This window comes from Colletotrichum aenigma (assembly GCF_013390185.1).
Source record: "Colletotrichum aenigma strain Cg56 chromosome Unknown KSG_Cg56_contig10, whole genome shotgun sequence".
Classification (NCBI taxonomy): Eukaryota; Fungi; Ascomycota; class Sordariomycetes; order Glomerellales; family Glomerellaceae; genus Colletotrichum; species Colletotrichum aenigma.
The window spans coordinates 3,631,583-3,652,409 of NW_023500916.1; the positions used below are offsets into that span (position 1 = coordinate 3,631,583).

Genomic DNA, 20,827 nt, shown 5'->3' on the forward strand with positions numbered 1-20,827 from the left:
GAGTCCGATGACGTGGCTAACACGAAAGATGTTGCTAAGCACCTGTACGGAGTCACTCTAGTCATCGTGGCATTCTGCGATGAGTAATAGCAAGGCAGAAGTTACGCTTGGCATATGGCCCACACGTATGGGGTGCGTTTAGTCAAGACCTGTAGAGCGGTTTCGATGTAGTTGCGGCAGCTCTGAATACAGGTCTCGGCGTATTTGTAGACGTGAGGCCTGCGTCCGACGCGATCAACAGAAAGTGCTGCTGAGGTGGAGAGTATTACTGGCGGGGAAAGCAGTCAGCATTGCATTTTCTTTTCATTCTCAAGTATTCTTAAACAGAATGATAACGAGCAAAAGGAAATTAGCTCACGGTTCCAAATCTGTAAGCCCAAATTGAGTCCCGCTTGTTGCTCCGTGGACCGAATGTCAATCGTGCTCAGGATAGGCGACAAATAGTACGATATGATGCCATTTCCAACCCAGTCCGTCCCGATTGCGATAACCACAAGCAAGAAAAGACGAGGGCGGTTGTTTGGCAGGAAATAGTCGGTGTATTTGGTCTCAGAGTTGACCTCATCAACCCGCAGATTTTCCATTATCTCTTCGTATTCGAGCCGAACAAGGGGGTCGTTGATGTCGCCATTTGCGTGGTACTTTCCGGGAATTTGTAAAGCTTCATCGGAAGCGCCGTGTCTGACAAGCCACTGGTACAGACATCATCAGCCTTAGGCTTCTGGTGAAGACTACGAAATCACTTACTCTGGGAGACTCGGGCATAGTGAAGATCATCACTAGAGTCACGCCTGGCCCAACAAGCTGCAAGTAGCAAGGGATTCTCCATGCAGCCTTTCCTTCAATATGTCTGGTGCCGAGACAAACGCCGGCTGATTCCACGGCAGAAATATAATAAATACAGGTATCTGAGATGCATCAGAGACTATTCCAGGCTGTCGTCTCCCAGTAGGTAGCTTGTCACGTACACATGCTGCCAATCTGGGCTCGATAGCGAGGATGCGCAATTTCTTGCAGGAGGGTCGGTGCAATCGTCAGCTCCATAGAGATGCCATTGCCCATCAACACACGACCAGCGATGTACATCCCAAGGTTGATGGCCGCGGAGTTAACCACAGCGCCAGCGATCTGCACCGATGTAGGAGTCAGTATTGCGAAGAGGAGCAGGTTATCAAACTCACGTTGATCAGAACACCAATCCAAACGGCCTATCGTCTTCCAAATCGATTTGCGATCAACTCGGCGAAATACGGAGATATCAACCCGGGAAACAGTGCAGCTGAATTCATCAGACCTAGCAAATTGCCTTTGGGATGGCCGAAGAAATTTTGCCAAGCGTCGATTGTTTGAAGACCATTGAATAGACTTCCATCGTCTTTGGATTACCGTTAGTTGGACTGCGTCTTCACCGCATCCAAGCTGGGAGAGTAATGAGCGTCGTTCTTACAGCCATTGAAGAAGAGCGTGCCGCAGAGACCGACGCAGTGGAACACGTTTTTCCGCAGTCCTGGCAGATCAGTACGTATATGTCGCCTCAGGAAGACGGATCGTCTCACCTGCATCCAGCCACCACTTGCTGTTGGCATTATTTCGAACTGATTTGTAATTCGACTCGGATCCCGAAGCACCGCAAGCTACTGCGCCGCCGCCCATCCTGAAGTTGGACAAATTGAGTGATACGTGACGGGTACAGAATTGTGAGTATAGAGAGCAGACGAAGCTTCACAGAGCCTACCTACATGGTCAATGATTTGATACTCATCTGAGAGTTTATGTATGATTGGCTTTGTGTCTCCTTCGAAATGACTATGACGACTCTAGCTAACTTCGTCCGGTGCTAATTTCAAGGCCTCGAAAACCTGGGGTAAGCTCCACGGCCACGCGTATAGAGACCTCGGACGATTTCCCCGTGAGGTTGATTTTGCTTCAAGGGCTATCCTGGATCTCGGTCGGTCTCGGGTTCAGGCCAGGTGACGTCTTACCTGATCCGGCTTGAGATGCATTGGGCGGCGGTGAGCGGGACTGCGGTAGCAGCGGTTTCTCGCTCAGATCCTGCTCACCCACCACACAGGGGTAGACAACATAATCGAGGAATGAGTGCAAGAGATCTTGCGGAGTTGTCCAAGTATCTCAATGTTTGATGGCTGAAATCCTCACAGCCCTGTCTCGGAACATTACCAAGCCCCGCCAACCAGCACATATTTTGAACCTATGATTGTCGTATTGTGGTGCATATGCAATAATTCTAGCCTTAGATGGATGTTCTCAGGTGTGGGAACTAGGCACAGCCTCGGACCAAGTAGCTTCCACCATCTAACACAATGGTCGCCCCATTGATGATGTGCTTGCTTGCCCTTGAAGAGAGGAAAACCATCACACCGGCGACGTCCTCGGGACTGCCTAGCTTCTGTTCCGGCACCTGTTTTGCGACGCTTTCAATACCACCATGCCGATTCATCAGCGGCGCACTCATTTGGCTTGGTACCATCCCGGGTGCAACTACGTTCACCGTGATATGTTTCGGTCCAGGTTCCACGGCCAGGTTCTTCATCAGATGAATTACAGCTGCCTTGGAAGCGGCGTACGCGTATGCTATTCAAATGGTCAGCGCTTGCAGTGACAAAGTCCTTGAATTAATGTGACTTACTTCAGTGCTCACCCATGTCCCCAACAACGACGCCCGCCACTGAAGACACCATGATAATCCGAGATGGATCCTGGACTGTGCCCCCAGCCTGAAGTAACGGAGATAATCTTCAAAAGTTGTCAATTTCTCCATACAGAATGGATAATACTTGAGGGACATACTTTTGAGCTGAGAAAAAGATGCTGCTGACGTTTATTTTCATGACCCGGTCGAAATCATCTTCCTTGTAATCGTCCATGTGGCCAATGAAAGTTGCACCGGCGTTGGCAACCAAAATGTCGACATGATCCGTGGTTTTGCTAATTTCAGCGGCCATCTGGGTGCATCCTGCTTGACTTGATATATCTGCAACGATCGCGACTGCCCGGGCGTCGGGGCCTTTGTTAGGGAGGGCATTGAGGACTTTCGCGGCATCGTTCAAAGGGCCCTCGTTGCGGGCAACTATGTAAACGCGGGAGCACCCTGCTTGGAGAAAGCTGGAGATCTAATCAGCCATCATCACTGTCAGTGGTAGATAGAATCGTGTGTTCTTGAACTTACCCGCTGGCTGTGTGAAGACCTAATCCGCGCGACCCGCCAGAGATAACTGCAACCTGCCCTTTCAGCGAGAAGATGTTCTGGAAGTCATCGAGCTTCACAAGATCTTCAGGTGTACCGTGTAGACATCTTTTTCGATTCAGCGTGCACAAGAATTTCAAATCGTCGTTTCCAGCACCAATTTTCACTGTATGCTACGGTGCTGGACTGCCGTTGATAATGAGGCAGCAAGCTGGTGCTGCGGGGAAATTTTCAGTTAGCGAGCCGAAGGCCGGTTGAGCGGCAGTCAGCGGGAAACCGCTTTTTGGCGGTGGTTCGGCGCGTGTACCCATCATGACATCAGATAACTCGAAAGCTCGTGATCATTTCTTTAAGAAACGACCCTTTTTCAGGGAAACCTGGGATGAAAATGCCTGGGAATTTCTACTCAGCAACAGCAACCTAGTAACAAGAACTTCGGTAACAAATCGCAGCATGAGTGGAGGTGGTCTTTACTGGTCCAGCCTTCATCGGCCTCAACCATTATCTCGTTTCTCGCTGCGTATCCTGAGTCTTGACCGAGCCTACGTTGTACATGTCCGATATCACTTCTGTGGCCGGTCAAGTGATGAGTTGGTGAGACAAATTGTTGTCGCCAGTCCTGTGCCATCGTTACCCCGGATTCCTGTGAATCGTGCCCCGCGGCAGTGGGTACGGGTGCGACTGGGCTTTGAACCTCAGCATAGTGGGTCAGTGGCGAACTGGAGACGGAAGACCTCCGTGCCCACTGCCAGTCCCTAAACAACATAGTTTGAGTGCAGCAAGTTTCGTATTGTCTAGACTGTTCAATTTTGGATGGAAGTTAGAATGCAATGTTGTCTGGAATAATCAGCCAGCTTTTCCGAATGCCTTATTCATCGCCAAGATGCTCGTGTACCAGTTAGAATCGGTCGTCCGATTAATGACTTTGAAGGTGACAAGTGCTCCAGTTTCAAACAACTTGACTGGTTATGATAAGATTCTTAGACATCTAATTACCGAGCTTGGAATTCTAGGATTGAACTGGATGGTCGTTGTATGAAGAACAGGCTGCACACAGGCAACTCTGATTGGATCTCAACTTGGCGGAAGACGTAGCTGTTTGACAACCAGCTCTCTTATGAGATTTTCTATTAATGTTTGGGTTCCATCAACTCAGCTCGTGTAACCGTCACTCCACGGCATAGGACGCTTCTCTTGCGCAGCACCGTCCGGTCACGTGAACGGATGTCCGCCATCGCTGGGAACACTCGGTGCGGGGAACCGGCCCCGTAATCGGCTCGTGGGGGCCGATGCCTGTGGGACTTCGGCATCATACCTAATTGAGACCGAAGGGGTCTGCCTACTTTAAGCCATGAACAGCGTATCTCGGCATGAGGATATGCATAGATAAGACTCCATCAAAGATCTCCTGGCAACCACACCAACACCAACACCAACACCAACACTGAAGCATGGATAAGAACGCCCAAATTGTAATCATCGGCGCGGGGTTATTTGGCTTGTCCGTCGCCCGCCAACTAGCCTTGGACGGCTGCAAAAACATCAAGTTCCTGGATCGACGAATGCCGCCGGTAAGAGTCGAAATCCTCCATAGATGGGATTTACTGACTATCGAAGGTCCCGGATGGCTCCAGCACCGATATCTCCCGCGTTATCAGATTCGACTACGCAGACGAAGACTATCACCGCATTGCCCGCGAAGCTTACCTCAGGTGGCGTGATGACCCCAAGTACAAGGGCATCTTCAATCAAACAAACTACATCTTGGCAGGCTCGCCAAAGCCTGGAGACGAGTCATGGATGGACAAGACCACTGCTCAGTTGACGAAGCATCAGTTGCCATGGTCGATTCTCAAGGACGCCGAGACTGCCAGAAGCATCTACCCAATTCTAACGGGTAAACTCACAGGGCCCAACTTCTCTGCATATCATCACAACCAAGCCGGCTGGGCAGATGCAAGCAAGGCTATTACTCAACTTTGTGATGAGTGTCTCGAGCTCGGGATCTCTTTCATTTGCGGTCCGGCAGGCACAGTGGTGGGGTTCGAGACCGATGCTCACAACACCATCACCGCCGTTCGCACTCTTGCCGGGCCTCAGTCGTCAGTCAAAGGCGATCGCTTCATATTGACCGCAGGCGCTTGGGGCTCTGGACTTGTGCCCATGTACAACTCGACTCTTTCCACGGCTCAAGTCTTGGCTTATCTTCCATTGACAGATGAGGAGATGTTCATGTATCGTGACCTTCCGATTTACATCAACTACACGACTGGCTGGTTCAACTTCCCTCCGCACGAGGACACCAAAACGTTGAAAATGGCGGTTCATGGCTGGGGATATACGCGAGCACCAGGCGACGACGACCGAAAGCTGACTCCGAATGTTTCGTCTCCTCCGCTTGTGTCAAAGGAGCGACCAAATTTTGCCCCGGCAGATGGTGAGGACAGGATGCGAGCAGGACTTCGAGAGATAGTTCCTGAGCTGGCGGATCGACCATTCAGCAAAGTCACTATGTGCTGGTACACGGATACCCCAACAGGGGATTTCATCATGGATGATCATCCCGACTATAAGAACCTCTTCATTGGAGGGGCTGGGTGTGGCCAGTAAGTGACGTTACCCTAACGAGATTTGCACCAGTTTCTTACCACTTTGATCGCAGTGCCTTCAAGTTCTTGCCTGTCCTGGGCGAGTACCTCGCAAAGGCTGTGAGAGGAGAGCTACCACCATCGTTGGCTCACAAATGGCGTTTCCGTAAGGAGTACCAGAACCAGAAAGACGCATTCTTGGGCGATGGCAGTCGTGGAGGACCAGCAAGACGAGAACTGAGTGAGAAGGAGAGAGCCACTTACGAGTCACGGGCGGTTGCGAAACTCTGATGAGTACATGTAGACTGGCTTTAACCATTGCAAGGCCTTCATATGGCAGTTCAAGTAGATAAAATGGACATCAACGCCACTGAAAAGTAGATACTAATGGATCTCCGAGCTGTTGAGCTATGGATGCTGCTCATGTACGGTGTTTCCAACACGTGGGAATGTTTCCCAGGGCTACATCAATATTAGCCAAGGCATAGACGGCTTGAATATTTGGGCTCTCGGCGTATGTGCTCGAAAATCGTCTGAATGAGCCAACTCGCGGTTATGGTCACGATCGCAGCTTGAGGCACCCCAGTCGAGCTAGCCATTATTGCCGGCTGACCATGAATCAGCGTGCACAACTGTTGACTTGACTCCTTTGCGGCAAACATCGTGATGAACTTCCAGTTTTACATCTAAATCACTGCAGGCTTCGAGAGATTCTGTGTCACAACGCAGAAATAACTGTTGTATAAAAATGTCAAGGCCGTCCCGGTAGATGGCTTTCTCTTTTCTTCCACAGAACAACACAGAAGAACAAACACACCCTCGCATACAAATTGCAATCCAGCCTAATCAACTCACCATCTTATCAATCGCCCCAACACCAAACAAGATAACCATCAATCAACGTTGCCCGCCATGTGCTACAGAAGAAACGTCCGCTACAAGTGCATGAAGTGTGGCCGCATCCACCACACTCGCATCACCTCAAGAAGAACGTGCAGCAAGCGCCGCGAGACGGGAAGCTGCGGAGGCACCGACAACCTCGCCGCCGGCACAGTGTCGCGCGGGTACTGCAACAACTGCGGCAGACACTCTAGCGATGCCTACACTTCTGACTCTTACGACTCTTGATGGAGTTACAGTCATTCATGGAAGTAAAGAACGCTCAAACGAAGGCACAATGGGAAAGTTGAAGTGAGGGCAGAGATCTTGCGAGAGTCGCAAGATGCAGTGGCCAGAGGGCAAGCAGAGCAGAGGTAGTTAGTCACAATCAAATCAAGTCAAAGTCCAAATTTTCCATGTGATCAATGCCCCTGAAAAACACACCAGAGATCATGAAGCGATCTGAGAAACGAAGAAGTAGTGATGGTTTTGTCATGTCAGGCTGACCGGAACTCACCGACAATCACCGACGGCTGGCGTCGGTAAGGTGTCAATTAAATGGGAGGAAGCTTCTTAATAAGTGTGCCCCATCCCACCATGGAATGCGACGTGGTCAAGATATCCCCGCCCGTCGTCACATTTCCCGTCGGCTGTCCCATTAATCAAGTTCACCAGAGTATCCAGTAGCAAAGAATCGTTCACCAGAAGAGACAATGGACGGGAAGCTCCAGTCCCCCAGCACCTGGCAGCGCTACAAGCTCGGCCAGGCGCGGGTGACCGACTGGCTGAAGCAAACCGCCAGCAAATTCACGCCAAGCCCGACACCGCCGGATGCCAGCGAAGGCAATGGCTCGTCCGCTGGAACGAGAAAGCCCAAGCTGGACGCGGCCTCTGACAAGGTGCACTGGAGCGAGCTGGAACACATGGCGGAGACAATCGCCAACAACAGCAAGCCTGAGGAAATCCCGTGGGACCCGATCCTGGTCCTGCGGGATGTGGTGGCACTGAGGAAGAAGAGCGCTCGGTTCTATTCCAAGACTGCCGACCAAGACAAGACCGGCAGATTAAAGCTCAGCAACCAGCAGCACGAGCACATTATCAAGGTGCTGGAGAAGGTCCTCAGCGTGCTCGAGTCGGCTGTGTCAGGCGTACGCCCGAAGCAGAAGGAGGAGCCTCGGAGGGCCGGCGACCGCCTGGATATGAAATTGCTAGACAACATGTTCAACCTTCTCCAGTTCCAGAAGCCAGGCAAGCACACAAAGATGCCAAAGTCGGAGGCTCCTGAGGCAGAAGATGTCGATCCGGAGCAATCGGAGTCGGAGTATGAATCCGACGTAGAGGAAGCCCCGACGTCAAGCACTCCAGGCCTCAAGCAGGCTAAGAAGGCCTCAAAGAAGGGCAAAAGCGGCAAGGGCAAGAAGGGTAAGAAGGCCTCCAAGCCCAAGGGCGGTGCGAAGAAGTCCAGCAAGGCCGAGGACAACACCTGGGTCGACCGCTTCTCGGTGGGCAGGAGCCCTGAGGAAGTCGACGGCGAGGAGCTCGACTACCACATGCTCATCTACTGCTTCTTTGAGGATTTCAACGTCATCCGCAACTACGTCAACGAGCGCTGGGCCGACTACTTCTACGACAAGTCCGTCTCGCTCAACACCCTCGCCGTCATCACCAACGCCGCCGCCGAGCCTTTTCGCAACATGGAGAATGAGCTTCTCTACATTCTTCGCGATAATGGCCTCTCGAACCTCTGCACGTACGACGCGATGATGGAGTTTCTCCTCAACGAAGTGGGCATTTTGCATGTTGACTACGACTACAAGCCCGCGTCGAAGGAGGAACAAGACGAGAAGGTCTGGCGCGACGAGTATGACTGGCTAGCATGGTCCGCATACCAAGGTATCAAAAATGTCTTTGACATCACGCCGCCAGGGAAGATCCCCATGATCCCTCCTTCAGCTCGCCCACGACCCGAGTATGGCCCCATTACCGGTGACGACTTCGCGGATTTCAACAACATTTGCATCTTTAATCTATTAACGGAGATCGCTGCAGTGCATTCGATGAAAAAGATGCAGGAGCAGCCTCCCGTCATACCAGGTCAACCAGAGATGGAGCTTGACTTTGAGAAGATGCTGGAGCTGCGCAAGTACACGTCTCACTTCGTCTTCTCCCTCCAACTTTATCTTGACATCCGCAACATCATTGATGCTCAGGTGGAAGTTGCATTTGAACAGCTCCAAGAAACGGGCAAAGTGGTTAACCAGTGCACAAGGATGTCTATCAATACGTGTGACACCGTCTTCAAATCGTATTGGGGAAATTTAGCGAAGCGCGACATCAAATTCATGGAGTGTTACATCTTTCATGATTTCACGTTGGCCAACAAGAAACTAATAGCAGACTGGAATGGCCTGGACGTTGAGGATGGACTCCCCTCGTACGAGCTATTCCGCCGTGAACCTGTCTGGCCCGCATTGCTTGATTTTCGGACTAAGTTGCAAGCCACAATTATGAGCATTCGTCTTCTTTCCCGAACACCCGCGCCCCTGTGGTCTGGTGTGTTATACACCATTGCCAAGCGGGACTACGCCGACATGCCCTCCTGGTCAGAATTCGACAAGTTCCTGGCGTTCCACGAAACGGATCTCCTCGGATTCCATACACCCGTCACAAGCGAACTCAAAGCTTCCGATGTTCTTGTTAAGCACACGACGATCTCTAAAGGCAAGCTGTACCATATCTGGGGAGACCTCCTCAAGAAGACCGATTGTGTTGCTAAATTTCACGAGCGCTACGGGGAAAATAAAGTTTGGAAGCGTGGAAACATGGACTACATCGCTCACATCGCCCGCCATCACCTGGGCCTGCCTGTCGACTCCAACGTAAGCCCTTTCGGCATTCCGCAAAAGTTTGCAAAGACGAAACAGGCGACGGGTGAAGAAAAGACGAAGGACATGTTGCAGCGCATCCAGCGGGTCGGCAACATGCGCCACGTCGAGGTCCTTCAAATTCTGGACCAGGTTGTGGAGTCAATCGTGCATGGCGAATTTGCAATCAACTATTACAAGCTGGACTGGGAAATCCAAAGCTTTGCCGTCTTCCTGCGGGAGACGCGGGAGACGTCGTCGGAGAAGGGTCTGCTTGGGAAGCCCGATGGCAGCGTGGACGCGTACCTGGCCAGTGACGACAACGACGTCTTGCTAGGCGAGGTCATTAGGTCCGCCATCAGTCGCTCCGCCGATCAGAAGTGTGTTTCTCGTGTGTCTGATGAAGTCCGTAACAGGGTGGATGTAAACGACTACGATTATCTGTACAAGAAGTTCATGGAGACCAAGGACGGGATGGGTCGCATCCATAACGAGGAGTACGGCGGAGACCAGCAATGGACGGACGACGACGAAGATGGAGAAATGGAAAGTTATGACCGGGGATCATAGAAGGCGACATGCAGGACAACTACGAGCTGGGCTACGATGATCTGGATAAACATTAAGGAGGGCATCAATGACAACTTCCATGGATGATCCGCGATCCGTGAACGACGGAGAGTAACACGTCACTTTCTGGTGCCGACTTCCGAACCAACCCCGCGATTGTCTCAACGAAAAAGAGTCCTCAATGTCGAAATGCCAAACCGCCGACGGCGATTTCAAGGTCCCGTTCGCCTAACTACTGTTGACGCGCGCGCCCGTCAGCCCTACAGCGAAGAACAAACAACTTGCCACGCCACATGGAGTAGTCAGCATGTGCCTATACGAAACGTGCCCAACACGGCGAGTGTCAGCATTGGATGCGTGGTGAGGAAACTTACCCAATGTGGGAAATAGCCAGCATGTAATCGGAAAGCTTGGTTCAGCCGCCAATCGCCTGCATCGCCGCGAGCGCGAGCATCATTCCGTCTTGGGCCCCGCGCGCGGCTCTCCGGCGGTTTGGAAGAACGCCGACCGCGCGGGCTTCCATTTCACGCACAGCACGTTATGTATTCGTATGCACGCACACTCAGCGTCTCGCAGCCACAGTGTGCCTCTCTGCTGCATTTAAGTGAGGCCACTTACTCATCGCGCACCTGGTAGTGGAGGCGGTCTATGAATGCGGCCCATGTGTGCATAGTTTGTATATAAGAGCCATCTCAAGAATGCCAACCGTTTCAACCACAATGAACACCAACCAGACTCTCTCATCTCCTAACCCTCTTCATCTCCCATTCACAAAACATCTTCACATCACACGACTACCACACATTCCAAGCACCAAGGATGCACTCCGCCATCGTCAACGCCTGGGGCTCTCCCCCAACCTACACCACTGTCCCAGACCTCCCAGCACCCTCACAATCACAGATCCGCCTCCGCGTCCTCGCAGCCGGCACCCACCGTCTCGTTCTCTCCCGCGCCTCCGGCAAGCACTACACCTCGACCACCCTCCCCCACCACCCCGGCGTCGACGGCGTCGGCGAAGACCCGACAACAGGCCAGCGGTACTACTTCGCCTCTCTCCAATCCGGCTCCTTCTCAGAATTCGTCAACGTCGAGCGACACTTCGTCGTCAAGCTGCCTGAGAATGCGGACCCGGTCACGGCCGCCGCGTTCATGAACCCGATCATGAGCAGCTGGATGGCCCTCTCCGCGCGCGCGGCGCCTCAAAAGCCGGGGTTCACCGTCGCCATCCTCGGAGCGACGAGCGCCAGCGGGCGGGTCGCTGTGGACGTTGTGATGTCAAAAGGCGCAGGCAGGGTGATTGGGATCGCGAGAAACGAGGCCGCGCTGGCGGAGATTCCGCTTGACGAGAGGATCGTATTGAAGCCCGAGACGGACTGGTCTAAGCTGGGCGAGGTCGACGTCGTTTTGGACTATGTGTACGGCGACGCGGCCGCGGGGTTGTTGAAGGCGTTGCCCAAGCCGGAGAGGGAGGTGCAATACATTCACATCGGCTCTGTGTCGCGGGATGAGACGATGATGCTGCCCGGGGCGATTCTGAGGGGGAAGAGGGTCGCGTTGAGGGGCGCAGGGCCTGGAAGTTGGACGATGGAGGAGTATGCGAAGGAGCTTGGGGGTATGGTCGAGATAGCGGCCCAGTTGGAGAGGAAGGGTGTTACGGTGGAGGCGTTTAGAGATGTCGAGACGGCATGGGGGAAGGCACGGGTTGGCGGGGATCGGATTGTATTTGTGAGTGATGACATTGCCAAGGACGCGTGAGGGAAGGGACACGGTCATTTCACACAAAGTTGGAGGGTGTAAGGCGATGGCGAGGGAATTTCAGATGGAGATCTCGCATAGTATGATATCATAGCAACGTAAGTTGAACTTTGAAGGGATTCATTTCAGATATTATTCTTGTGCTGAGCAAACCCTCTCTACCGTGAGACCCTCTCACTTGAAATCTCAGGATGTGGATGCACCAAGCTTACCTCTTATACTACACGTCGTTAGTCACTTCGCCCCTATACCAGAATGTGAACTTACCCTTGAAGAACGGTGAACCAACAGCCTGAGCAACAGCCTGTGCCACAAGCTTCTGGATGGCCACGCCGGGGTGGTAGTCATTGAACCACAGGCAGCTGACGCCGTCGGCGTTGTAACAAGTAGCATCAGGAGCGCCATAAGCCGTGGGGTTGTTGATGGCCTTGTCGAAAGGTGCAGTGGTATCGACAACCCAGGATGTCACACCCGAGTTCTTGGCCTTGAAGGCAGCGAGGTTGCTGTTAATGAGGTCGTTGTACTGCTTGATCGCGGCCGCGAGCTGCGCATTCGAGTCGGCGCCGTTGGCGAGCATCAGAGGCGTCTTTTGCGTAGCTTTCGTCTGTCAGAGGCATAACATGGAGGCATCAAATGGCGGAAAACTCACGAGGTACGCTCAGCAGCACAAACTTCCTCACTCCAGCGTTGTACAAGATCTGCAACTGATCAAAGTACTTGCCCAGGACCTGAACAAGGAGCGTCTCCCTGTTACTCAGCCAGAAAGCGTTCCCAACATCATTTACACCCATCCAGACCCCGGCAAGGGTGTTATCCGCCGTCCAGGGCGCCCAGCTCGGCTTCGACGCCAGGCTGCGCGAGAACTCAGCCACCTGGTCGATGAAGCTCAGCACGGTGCTCGCGTACGGCGCGATGAGCGTCGCGTCGGTGGTGGCGCCGCCGTAGGCGAGGTTGTAGCTGTAGACCAAGCTGGCGTTGAACTGCGTCACCATGAAGCCAACCCAGTCGAGGCCGCCCGAGGCGGTCCAGCCGGGGAGATCGGGGTTTCCGAGAGGGTTCTGTGGGTTGGGCTTTGTGGAGTTGATGTTGAAGCCTGTTTGGGAGTAGGAGTCGCCGCTGGATGAGGTGTTGGTGATTGTTCATTTAGATATAGAGTGAGGGAGGCTTACAAGGTGATGAAGTACTTCACTCCGGAAGGCGAGCTAGTGGCCGTAGCCGTCGCGCCGGCGGACGAGGAGGTCCGGACGGTGGTCGTCGCTGTTCGGACGGTGGTCGTGGCCGGGACGCTAGCAGCGGTTGAAGTTGACGCGGCGACGGTGCCAGGGACACATTGGACTGACTCCATGAGTTTCAAATCTTGAATTCCGTGAAAAGCATCAACTCACAGTACCAAGGGTTCTGCGAAGAGCAATAAGCCCCCGCAGCGCAGCTCGTCGCCCCCGTCCAGCCCGTTCCTCCACACTGCCCCCACACCGCAGCCTGCGCGTTGGCAGCGCCAGCAAGACCGGCCGCAACAAGAATTGAAGCCGTGAGACGAGCCATCTTGAGGAAATCTGAAGATGAGAGAGGGGGAAAGTCTGGCTTGGCAATCAAAGGGCCAGATTGAAATACACATACATGCGTTCATCCCACCGGCTTTATATCTTCCCATCGCCTCATCTCACCAACCGTCCATCGCCGGCACCGCGTCTCCGAAGCCATACCCAAACCGGGATCGTCAGCTGTCACCCCCGCCTCGCCGTTGCTGCCGGACCATTGGCGGAAAAGATCAGGGGCAGCACGGAAGCGGAGCCTGTCGTGCCTGATTAGACGGCAGAACCCGGGTCCGTGGATCGGTTTGGAATGGGATGAACTGCCAGAGGAACGAGGGGAAGCTGGCTTGTGGTTTGTTGGCGAGATGGCGGAGTGGGTTGGGTAGCGTGGTGTTTATGCGGGTGCGCGGAGGGAGGGCATCCCCGACCCCAAAGGGGAAACGCGGGGGATCCACATTGGTTGGCACCGCCGGATGAGCGGGAGCTTGGGGAGAGGGCCTGGAATTCTGGTTTAATTAAATATTGCTGTGTGTATGCTTGTCCTACTGAATTTAAGTTTGAAACGGTTAATGTATTTATTGAGCCTGGATCGGATCCGAAGGTGACGGCGGCTCCGAATGAACCAGGGCAATTGTCTAGGCCGCTTACACGTCTCTATTGGCCTCACATTTATCTTAAGACGGCTCTGTTGCTTACAACAGCACGGCTTTGGTTGATCTCCATGCGGCTCACTCTCTTCAAACCTGTTCAAGAATGGGACATGAACGCATGAGTATGCTCACAAATTCATGACGCGATTCATACAAGTCGTTTCTTCTTTTCAAGTCCATATGACCGAAGCGTGTGAGCCGTTTTCCTATGTTTAGTTTGACTTCATGCTCATGGTATCCGTATTCTATGAGAGGCTTTTTCCCTTAGGGATATCGTATAAGTCTCAAACTCTCGGTCGCAACCCTGGCAACAAGTTCACGCTGAGTCTTCAACCATCCCCATTGACTCGAGGACGTTCATGAGAACCTTTCTGCACTGCCTCCGGTATTCACACGCCATGAGCTGATTCCTCGTCGCTTCGTACTCGTCCACTTCGAACTCAGACTGATCGAGCCTTTCCAACTCTTGGAAGATCTTGTTCTGAATTATGGCCACGGTCTGCTCCAACAACGGCGACGAATCCTCCGGAATCTGACCCGTTAGAACCATTCTTAGCCGCTCTTGGTTGACCGCAGCGCCCTCGACGCCATCCGGCACCGGCAGCAGCTCATCCCGGTGCTCCTCCGTCGTCTGCGCCAGGATCAGGTCCCAGATCACGGTGTCCTGCACATGCCTAAATGCAGGCAAGATCTTCTCGGCGTCGACGTCAGGTACCAGCTGCACGAACCGCGCAGCCACAGAACTGGGATGCGCCACCGGCCGCAGGGAGATGAGATAATCCCTGGGCTTCGTCGCCGACCCAGCACCGACCTCCGTCGAGGGTGCGGCGCCTCGCTTCTGGACGTGGACGTAGTCGTTATGCAGACCCTCTGACTCGGGTATCCGAAAGCCGTAGGCCAGCATCAGTTCGGCGTTCGTCTTGTTGGTGCCGTAGTTGTTGTACACCTGGTCGCCGGGGCCGTAGGCGTCTAGCGTTCGCAGCGCGCAGGTGTCAACGGCATCTTCCGGGTGGTCCCAGGAGATCTTGGCCAACGTCGAGTGGTTTCCGACGTCGAAGAGAGGGAGGAGTAGAGAGAAGTCGTCGATCGCGCAGCCATCTGGAAGGGTGAGGGTGTGCTGTCGACTAGCAGGGATGACCAGGGACGGGCGGAAACTCCGACTGGTGAAGATGCAGTAGGCCCAGTTGTAGAGGAGGCGTGTGTAATCTTTACGGACAGGGTCTTCGCCGAAGGCAGCCATAGCTTGTTTGTATTCTGACTTCAGGCGCGCCTTGATTTCGGTGATGGCGACATGGATGTTGGTGTCTTCCAGCAGCTCAATGTCGTCGGATGGCCAGAGCGGGGGCAGTGCCCATGACTGGAGGTGTTCTGGTTGTGGCAGGGTCCTGATGTAAGGGTACCAGAACGAGTCCTTGCCAAGAAGGTACTGGCCGATGAGGAAGAAGCGACCAATGACATGTGGAGGGACGCTCTCGAGGAATGATGGTGGGAAGGGAGGTGTGTCTTGGTGGTGGAAGCCTGGGTTCGGTGTGGTGGTGGCGTTGAGATAAGATAGCGTGAGACCCAGGGGGCAGGTGACGACCGTATCGCCGGGTTTGACACCGGCACTTGCTGGGGAGACGCGGAATGAGTTTCCCGTTGCTGGATCGTTGTAGATTTCGACTGATGGGTGGAGGGCGGCTCCGTGGGATTTCGACCACGCCGTTAGCTCGTCCATCGTGGCGCTCCCTCTAGTCTCTGGACAGCTCTGGATCCGGGGTTCTGGGCCTTGTGAAGGAATGTGAATGAGCGACTTTCTGGATAACGCAGCCCTCAAAAGCTTAGCTTCTTTAGCAGTTGAGTGAGACTTGGCGTGAGTGAACGGGCGGCCGACGTTGGAAATTTTTTAAACCGATTCACCTTCGGCGGTGCGGGGTAGAAATCAAGGCGAAGGTGGGGTTCACGGCCGCTCACCGAGACAGTGGACCGGATGACGCTTAAGGTGGGGTGAAGAGCCGGAGGGGTGTGAGATCGTTGGATCAGACCAACAGATCGGGGACCCCCTGATGCAGGTCCATCCATCCCTGTCAACAGTCTATCACACCTTCAACTGGCGCTATTTGACTTGTGTCAATAGAAGTATTCTGTGTCTTGGTGTGCCAAGAGATGACTGGGCATATCTCACGCCGAGGAATCCATGGCGCGGAACAGTTGAAGATCCAGACCTTTGGGACTCTGTTGCACCCTGTTAGCGTTACCAAACCATTGGGCTCTCCTCTACGTCATTACTACCATGAATCGAGACAACAAGGTTGCATGGATTTGCGCCTGGGCTTATTCGAAGTCGAGTCTCACATTTGAAGAACTGGGGCTCATGGGGTGGTGCGAAAATCATGCAGCTAGGTGCCGTGCATGTGTTGTTGTTCAAGAGAATTGCGAAATCCAGGGGTCATTTTTACTGCAGTAATCCAATATTTCGTTTTCACTATGGTTCTCACTATCTTTCGTCTTTGGCGTCCGTTCTTGCTGTCGGCCGTCCTCCTCGACATCTTTGAATTTATGTAACTTCAGGCAGAAAAGGCGTGGTCTCACAGTATTTTCACTTCAGCCGATTTTGGCAGGTTCCTAGAGCTGAACCCAACCTCAAGGCGGAATTGCCCCGCCGGAACGCGCCAGGTCTGAGCAGTAGCATCCCAATAGCTAACGTCTCGCCGGTTCAACTCAAAGACCACCTGCTGGGTTTCACCTGGAACGAGTTCAACCTTCGAGAAACCCCAAAGGACCCTCATAGGCGTCTCAGGAGGGGCGGAACCAGCAGGCATTAACATATAGAGTTAGACGACAGTTACGCCGCTGCAGTCGCCAGTATTTGACACTTAGATCGTCGGGTTTGCAACCAGGGTAAACAGTTCGCTCAGAGGCATAGACGAGCCATTGCCTGCGCAAGCCAGATATTTCACGTTATCCGTCAAGGTATTAACCGAAAGGTCTAAAGCGAGTTCAAAGGTAGTATAGCTGCGACCGAACCCAAACCCATACAAAGGCTCAATCTCCATCGCATCGAAATATCAATAGTCAATCATCAGGCCTTCCGTCAAGTTGGATTGCCAGGCAGTGGGGGAAGTTACTTCATCACCAGTGAGGTTCGTGACAGGAATGTCGTAGTCCGCTTCCATCACCAGTACAGTGTATAGTAATCTACCAGACGGATTGTCGTCGCCCCACAGGATGTCCGCGAGAGAATTACCGGTCTGTTCCCCAGGCAGGTGTGCAGCGATTATGGCGCGAACATTGGGGTGATTAGCCCATGGATAGTGTTAATGCCGACGGAGTGAGTGACCACCACAGTGTTGTTGCACATGTTTGCAACTTGTGTGACCACTGCGGTGGAGTTCCAATCTGCCTCAAATGAGACGCGATCGAATCCTTCGGCCGCCAATGTCTTGAGAAAGACGATACTTACTTCAGGTACGGGGTAGATACTGTGAAAGTCCCCAGCAGCGAGACGCTCATTGTTGAGGATATACTGCACGCGAGCACCAATACCTTTGGCACGCTCCTTGATGGCGTCCAGCGGAGTGACTAAGTACGTATGGCGAACGCTGCTAGACCCTCCACCGATACCTAGGGTCCCGTACTCGAACCCGACGTTCGTTGCAGGCGGGTCTTGATAGATGAGACCGTCCGTCAGATCGCCAGCATCGTTGCCGAAAACGCCAATGTCCATAGGAGTAGTGAGAGGCAGCGTGTTGTTGACGTTCTTCAGAAGAACAGCACCCGCGGCCCCGATCTCTCGAATAAGCTTTGCGTGATCACCACGTACGTCTCTGGCAGAGGGTTTGCTTACAAGGTCTCCCGAACTCTGTTGATACTGAGCTGCAATGACGGATGGGGTCGAGCGATCCAGACTTGGAAAGCTATCGTCGTCTTGGCCCAGAAGGTAGTACTGGGCCAGGATGCGACCAACCATCTCGTTGACCCGGTCCGTCGACACACTGCCATTCTCAACCGCCGTCTTGACATGGTCTTTGAACCAAGAAACACTCTGCCCAGGAACGGCTATGCGCGGCATCTCCAAGTCCAGGCCAGCGTTGATAGAGGCGGCGGTCGAATGTGCGGCATGGTAGTCAGACACGGTCTAGCCCTCGAACCCTAGTACTTCTCGCAGGATACCAGTCAAGAGCTTCGAGTGCTCGCAGGTATACGTTTGGTTGAACCGATTGTAGCTGCACATGACAGCGGCAGGCTTTGCATTGACGGCATCCATAAAAGGCCTGCTTGCTCGCAACAGCTTGACTGATATTGAGATATGTCCCGACAATTCGGCCGTCAGCGTTAGCCTAGGTATGCCACTCTTCATGTTTTCAACGAGTCGGTGATCCGAGAGTTCACCGGCGCCACGGTTGACCTGGCAAAGCACCAAAACCCCGAAATCGGCGCAGGTTCGATCATTACCATCACGCATAATACCACCACCAAGAGCATCTCGGCTGTCCTTCGAGAGGTACATGATTTAGCTCCATCGTGCCGTTTGCACTAGAAATCTAGCTCATTGTAGTACATACGGGAGGCGATGGGGACCTATATACCGGGGTTGATGGGGACCTGTTGGTTATATGTCAATATCTTTGTCGGCCACAGCTTTCTTCCAATACTTGTCGATCCTCACAATCCGACCATTCACTCTAGGCTCGTCACACTTAGAAAAGAAGCTTCTTGTGAGAGGTTTATTCTTTCTCGGCATCAATGGAGACACTTTCCAATCAGAAGACACCGGCTCACGCATGTCACCTGCCTCACTCCCTTCCCAATCTGACCAGATTTCCAATGGGTCTTCTCCCCAAGCCTCCTCGCCGTTGCGCTTTTTAAAATGCCACATTGCGGGTTCATGGCCACCACCTTCTCTGAACCGTTCCAGGTGGCGAAGGTGCGACATGTGTTCGCGAGCATACATTGGTCGTTCATCATGTTCCCAGGGCACCACGGGCTGACCTGTAGTGATGTCGTCTTCCGTGATAGACTCCAGCTCATCCAAGTCATCTTTTCCTGGTTCGTAGGACCCATCGGTGTCAAGGAACATGTCGTCATCGTATGTTTGGGCCTCCTGGTTCAAGATGCTGTCTGCCCTAGGTTTAGTCCGGTGAATGCGACATCCTCCGCCATGTTCCAGCCCGAAAGTTTCCAAGTCCAAATTTGGAATGTTTCTTACGAATCCTGGCGGCAAGGAGTATCCGGGAATCATGTTCAAGTGAAGGTGCCGCAATGTATCCGCATGCTTCTCGAGGAAAGAGGCCAACCCATTTAAAGAGAAAGGCACCCCGTCCAAATACAGCGATTCCAGTCGGGGCATGAGCGATAGGGAAGCAAAAGGGCACTGGTTTGTCCCGTCGAGAGTCACATATCTCAGACCTTCGAGGCCAGGTACGCGTTCAGAAGGGAAGGGGGGAATCTCTTTCCCGACAATATCGAAGCATAGCCGTAGGCTTGACAAGTTCCGTGAAGCACCGAGAATCTCGCGTAGATGGAGCATGCCGTCCGGATTTTGATTGAGACAACAGAAATGCAGGCGCTTGACAAGATCGAAACCATTCGTGCTCGAGATGTGGTATTTGATAGGAACCATGTGAAGTTCATCGATGAACGGTCCACCTGACCACTGCTGAGAAGAAACTATAGCTTTCTGAAGGAAATTCTGGATCCCAGAGTAGTCGTTGTCGATATATGACGCCTCGTCGCTCTGGAAAAGCTGAGCAACAAATGGATAGCCGTCGACTGAATCCTGGAGCGGTCGGTCAGGATGCATAGGCTCTGAAACAAATGTAGATAAGCCCGGCATGCCGCGCAAAGAAGCGCAGAAAACAGGAAAGAAGTCGGCCGTGACTTTTTTATTCGCCGCTATCAAGCCGCGACTGTACAACCGACAAGGTTGGAACGCAACATCCAACTTCCACCAGAACAGAGATGCCGCTTCGGTAAATATGTTATTGCGCCACGCGTTTTCCTTTCGGGATAGGTCCGGCCACGTGAGCTTTTTCTGTTCGTATTTGCCTTTGCGCCAGTTCTTGAGGCGACATTTAGGAGGCTCCGGACCGTCCGAGAAGTGCGGGTGCCTCCCTGGACCGTTGAAGAGGCGCAAATTGGACTCGTTGCCGGACAGCTCGTACCATGCGACTGTGCGAACAGCTTTGGCAAGGTGCGGCGTTGCGGCAATATTCAGGAAGGACTTTCGATCTCTCCATGTTCGGGAGATGCCAATACGTTCAAATAATCGATCCGTTACCAGAAACGCAAAAAGTCGACACGTTTGCCGGAGCGCCTTGAAATCAGGTTGAGCGAGGCTTTCGTCTGCGAGAATGGCCTCAAAGATCTCTACTGGGAAGATCGGCGACCTGTCGCTGCTATGACAAGCATGCGAGGGTAGTGCGATATATGCACCAGACAGTGTATTCGTCGAGTCAATCTCCATCGTTCGATCGTTGTTCTGTCGCGTCTTGTGAGACGATAGGGCTTTGTAGTTCGTCGCTTGGAGTTAGTGGCTTCATTCAATGTTTCGATGCATATTTTAGACTTCGAGGTTTGCGTCACCAACAGCTGTTGAATGTCTTGGCCGCTGCCTAATTGTGACCTTTAACTGGTTGTATCCACTGTCATGCAGATTGAGGCCAAACATCCTGGGCCATGCAGAGTCGCCTGGCTCGCCAAGATCACCCCGATCGTGCGGCCTGAGAGGGTGGTAAACCGGCAGCCCGCACCTGTAGGCGAAAGCGAGTCGAAGTGCAATAAGGCGGCCAGTTGTCGAATG

General features: G+C 53.1%; 6 protein-coding genes across 6 annotated transcripts; 3 read left to right on the forward strand and 3 right to left on the reverse strand.

Moving 5' to 3' along the window:
• Positions 1-101: 101 nt before the first annotated feature.
• On the reverse strand, positions 102-3,516 carry rhlG-3 (Rhamnolipids biosynthesis 3-oxoacyl-[acyl-carrier-protein] reductase; the record flags this gene model as incomplete). Its single annotated transcript, XM_037330071.1, has 9 exons — positions 102-268; positions 359-692; positions 748-908; positions 969-1,128; positions 2,297-2,592; positions 2,660-2,754; positions 2,809-3,123; positions 3,188-3,313; positions 3,383-3,516. 9 exons carry the CDS (start codon positions 3,514-3,516, stop codon positions 102-104), a joined length of 1,788 nt encoding a protein of 595 aa, XP_037171702.1.
• A 1,140-nt stretch (positions 3,517-4,656) lies between these two features.
• On the forward strand, positions 4,657-6,084 carry fap1-1 (L-pipecolate oxidase; the record flags this gene model as incomplete). The annotated part of the gene is made up of 3 exons (XM_037330072.1): positions 4,657-4,776; positions 4,823-5,811; positions 5,868-6,084. 3 exons carry the CDS (start codon positions 4,657-4,659, stop codon positions 6,082-6,084), a joined length of 1,326 nt encoding a protein of 441 aa, XP_037171861.1.
• A 1,301-nt stretch (positions 6,085-7,385) lies between these two features.
• Positions 7,386-10,106, forward strand: CGCA056_v014831 (uncharacterized protein; the record flags this gene model as incomplete). The annotated part of the gene is made up of 1 exon (XM_037330073.1): positions 7,386-10,106. The coding sequence occupies one exon, from the start codon at positions 7,386-7,388 to the stop codon at positions 10,104-10,106; it is 2,721 nt and encodes a 906-aa protein (XP_037172243.1).
• Positions 10,107-10,925: 819 nt separating this feature from the next.
• tdiC (putative NADPH-dependent quinone reductase tdiC) lies at positions 10,926-11,864 on the forward strand (the record flags this gene model as incomplete). Its single annotated transcript, XM_037330074.1, has 1 exon — positions 10,926-11,864. The coding sequence occupies one exon, from the start codon at positions 10,926-10,928 to the stop codon at positions 11,862-11,864; it is 939 nt and encodes a 312-aa protein (XP_037172242.1).
• Positions 11,865-12,079: 215 nt separating this feature from the next.
• On the reverse strand, positions 12,080-13,406 carry aes1-1 (Acetylesterase; the record flags this gene model as incomplete). Its single annotated transcript, XM_037330075.1, has 5 exons — positions 12,080-12,084; positions 12,132-12,461; positions 12,514-12,980; positions 13,034-13,199; positions 13,250-13,406. 5 exons carry the CDS (start codon positions 13,404-13,406, stop codon positions 12,080-12,082), a joined length of 1,125 nt encoding a protein of 374 aa, XP_037172241.1.
• Positions 13,407-14,362: 956 nt separating this feature from the next.
• Positions 14,363-15,763, reverse strand: set10 (Ribosomal lysine N-methyltransferase set10; the record flags this gene model as incomplete). Its single annotated transcript, XM_037330076.1, has 1 exon — positions 14,363-15,763. The coding sequence occupies one exon, from the start codon at positions 15,761-15,763 to the stop codon at positions 14,363-14,365; it is 1,401 nt and encodes a 466-aa protein (XP_037171860.1).
• Between the last annotated feature and the right edge of the window lie 5,064 nt (positions 15,764-20,827).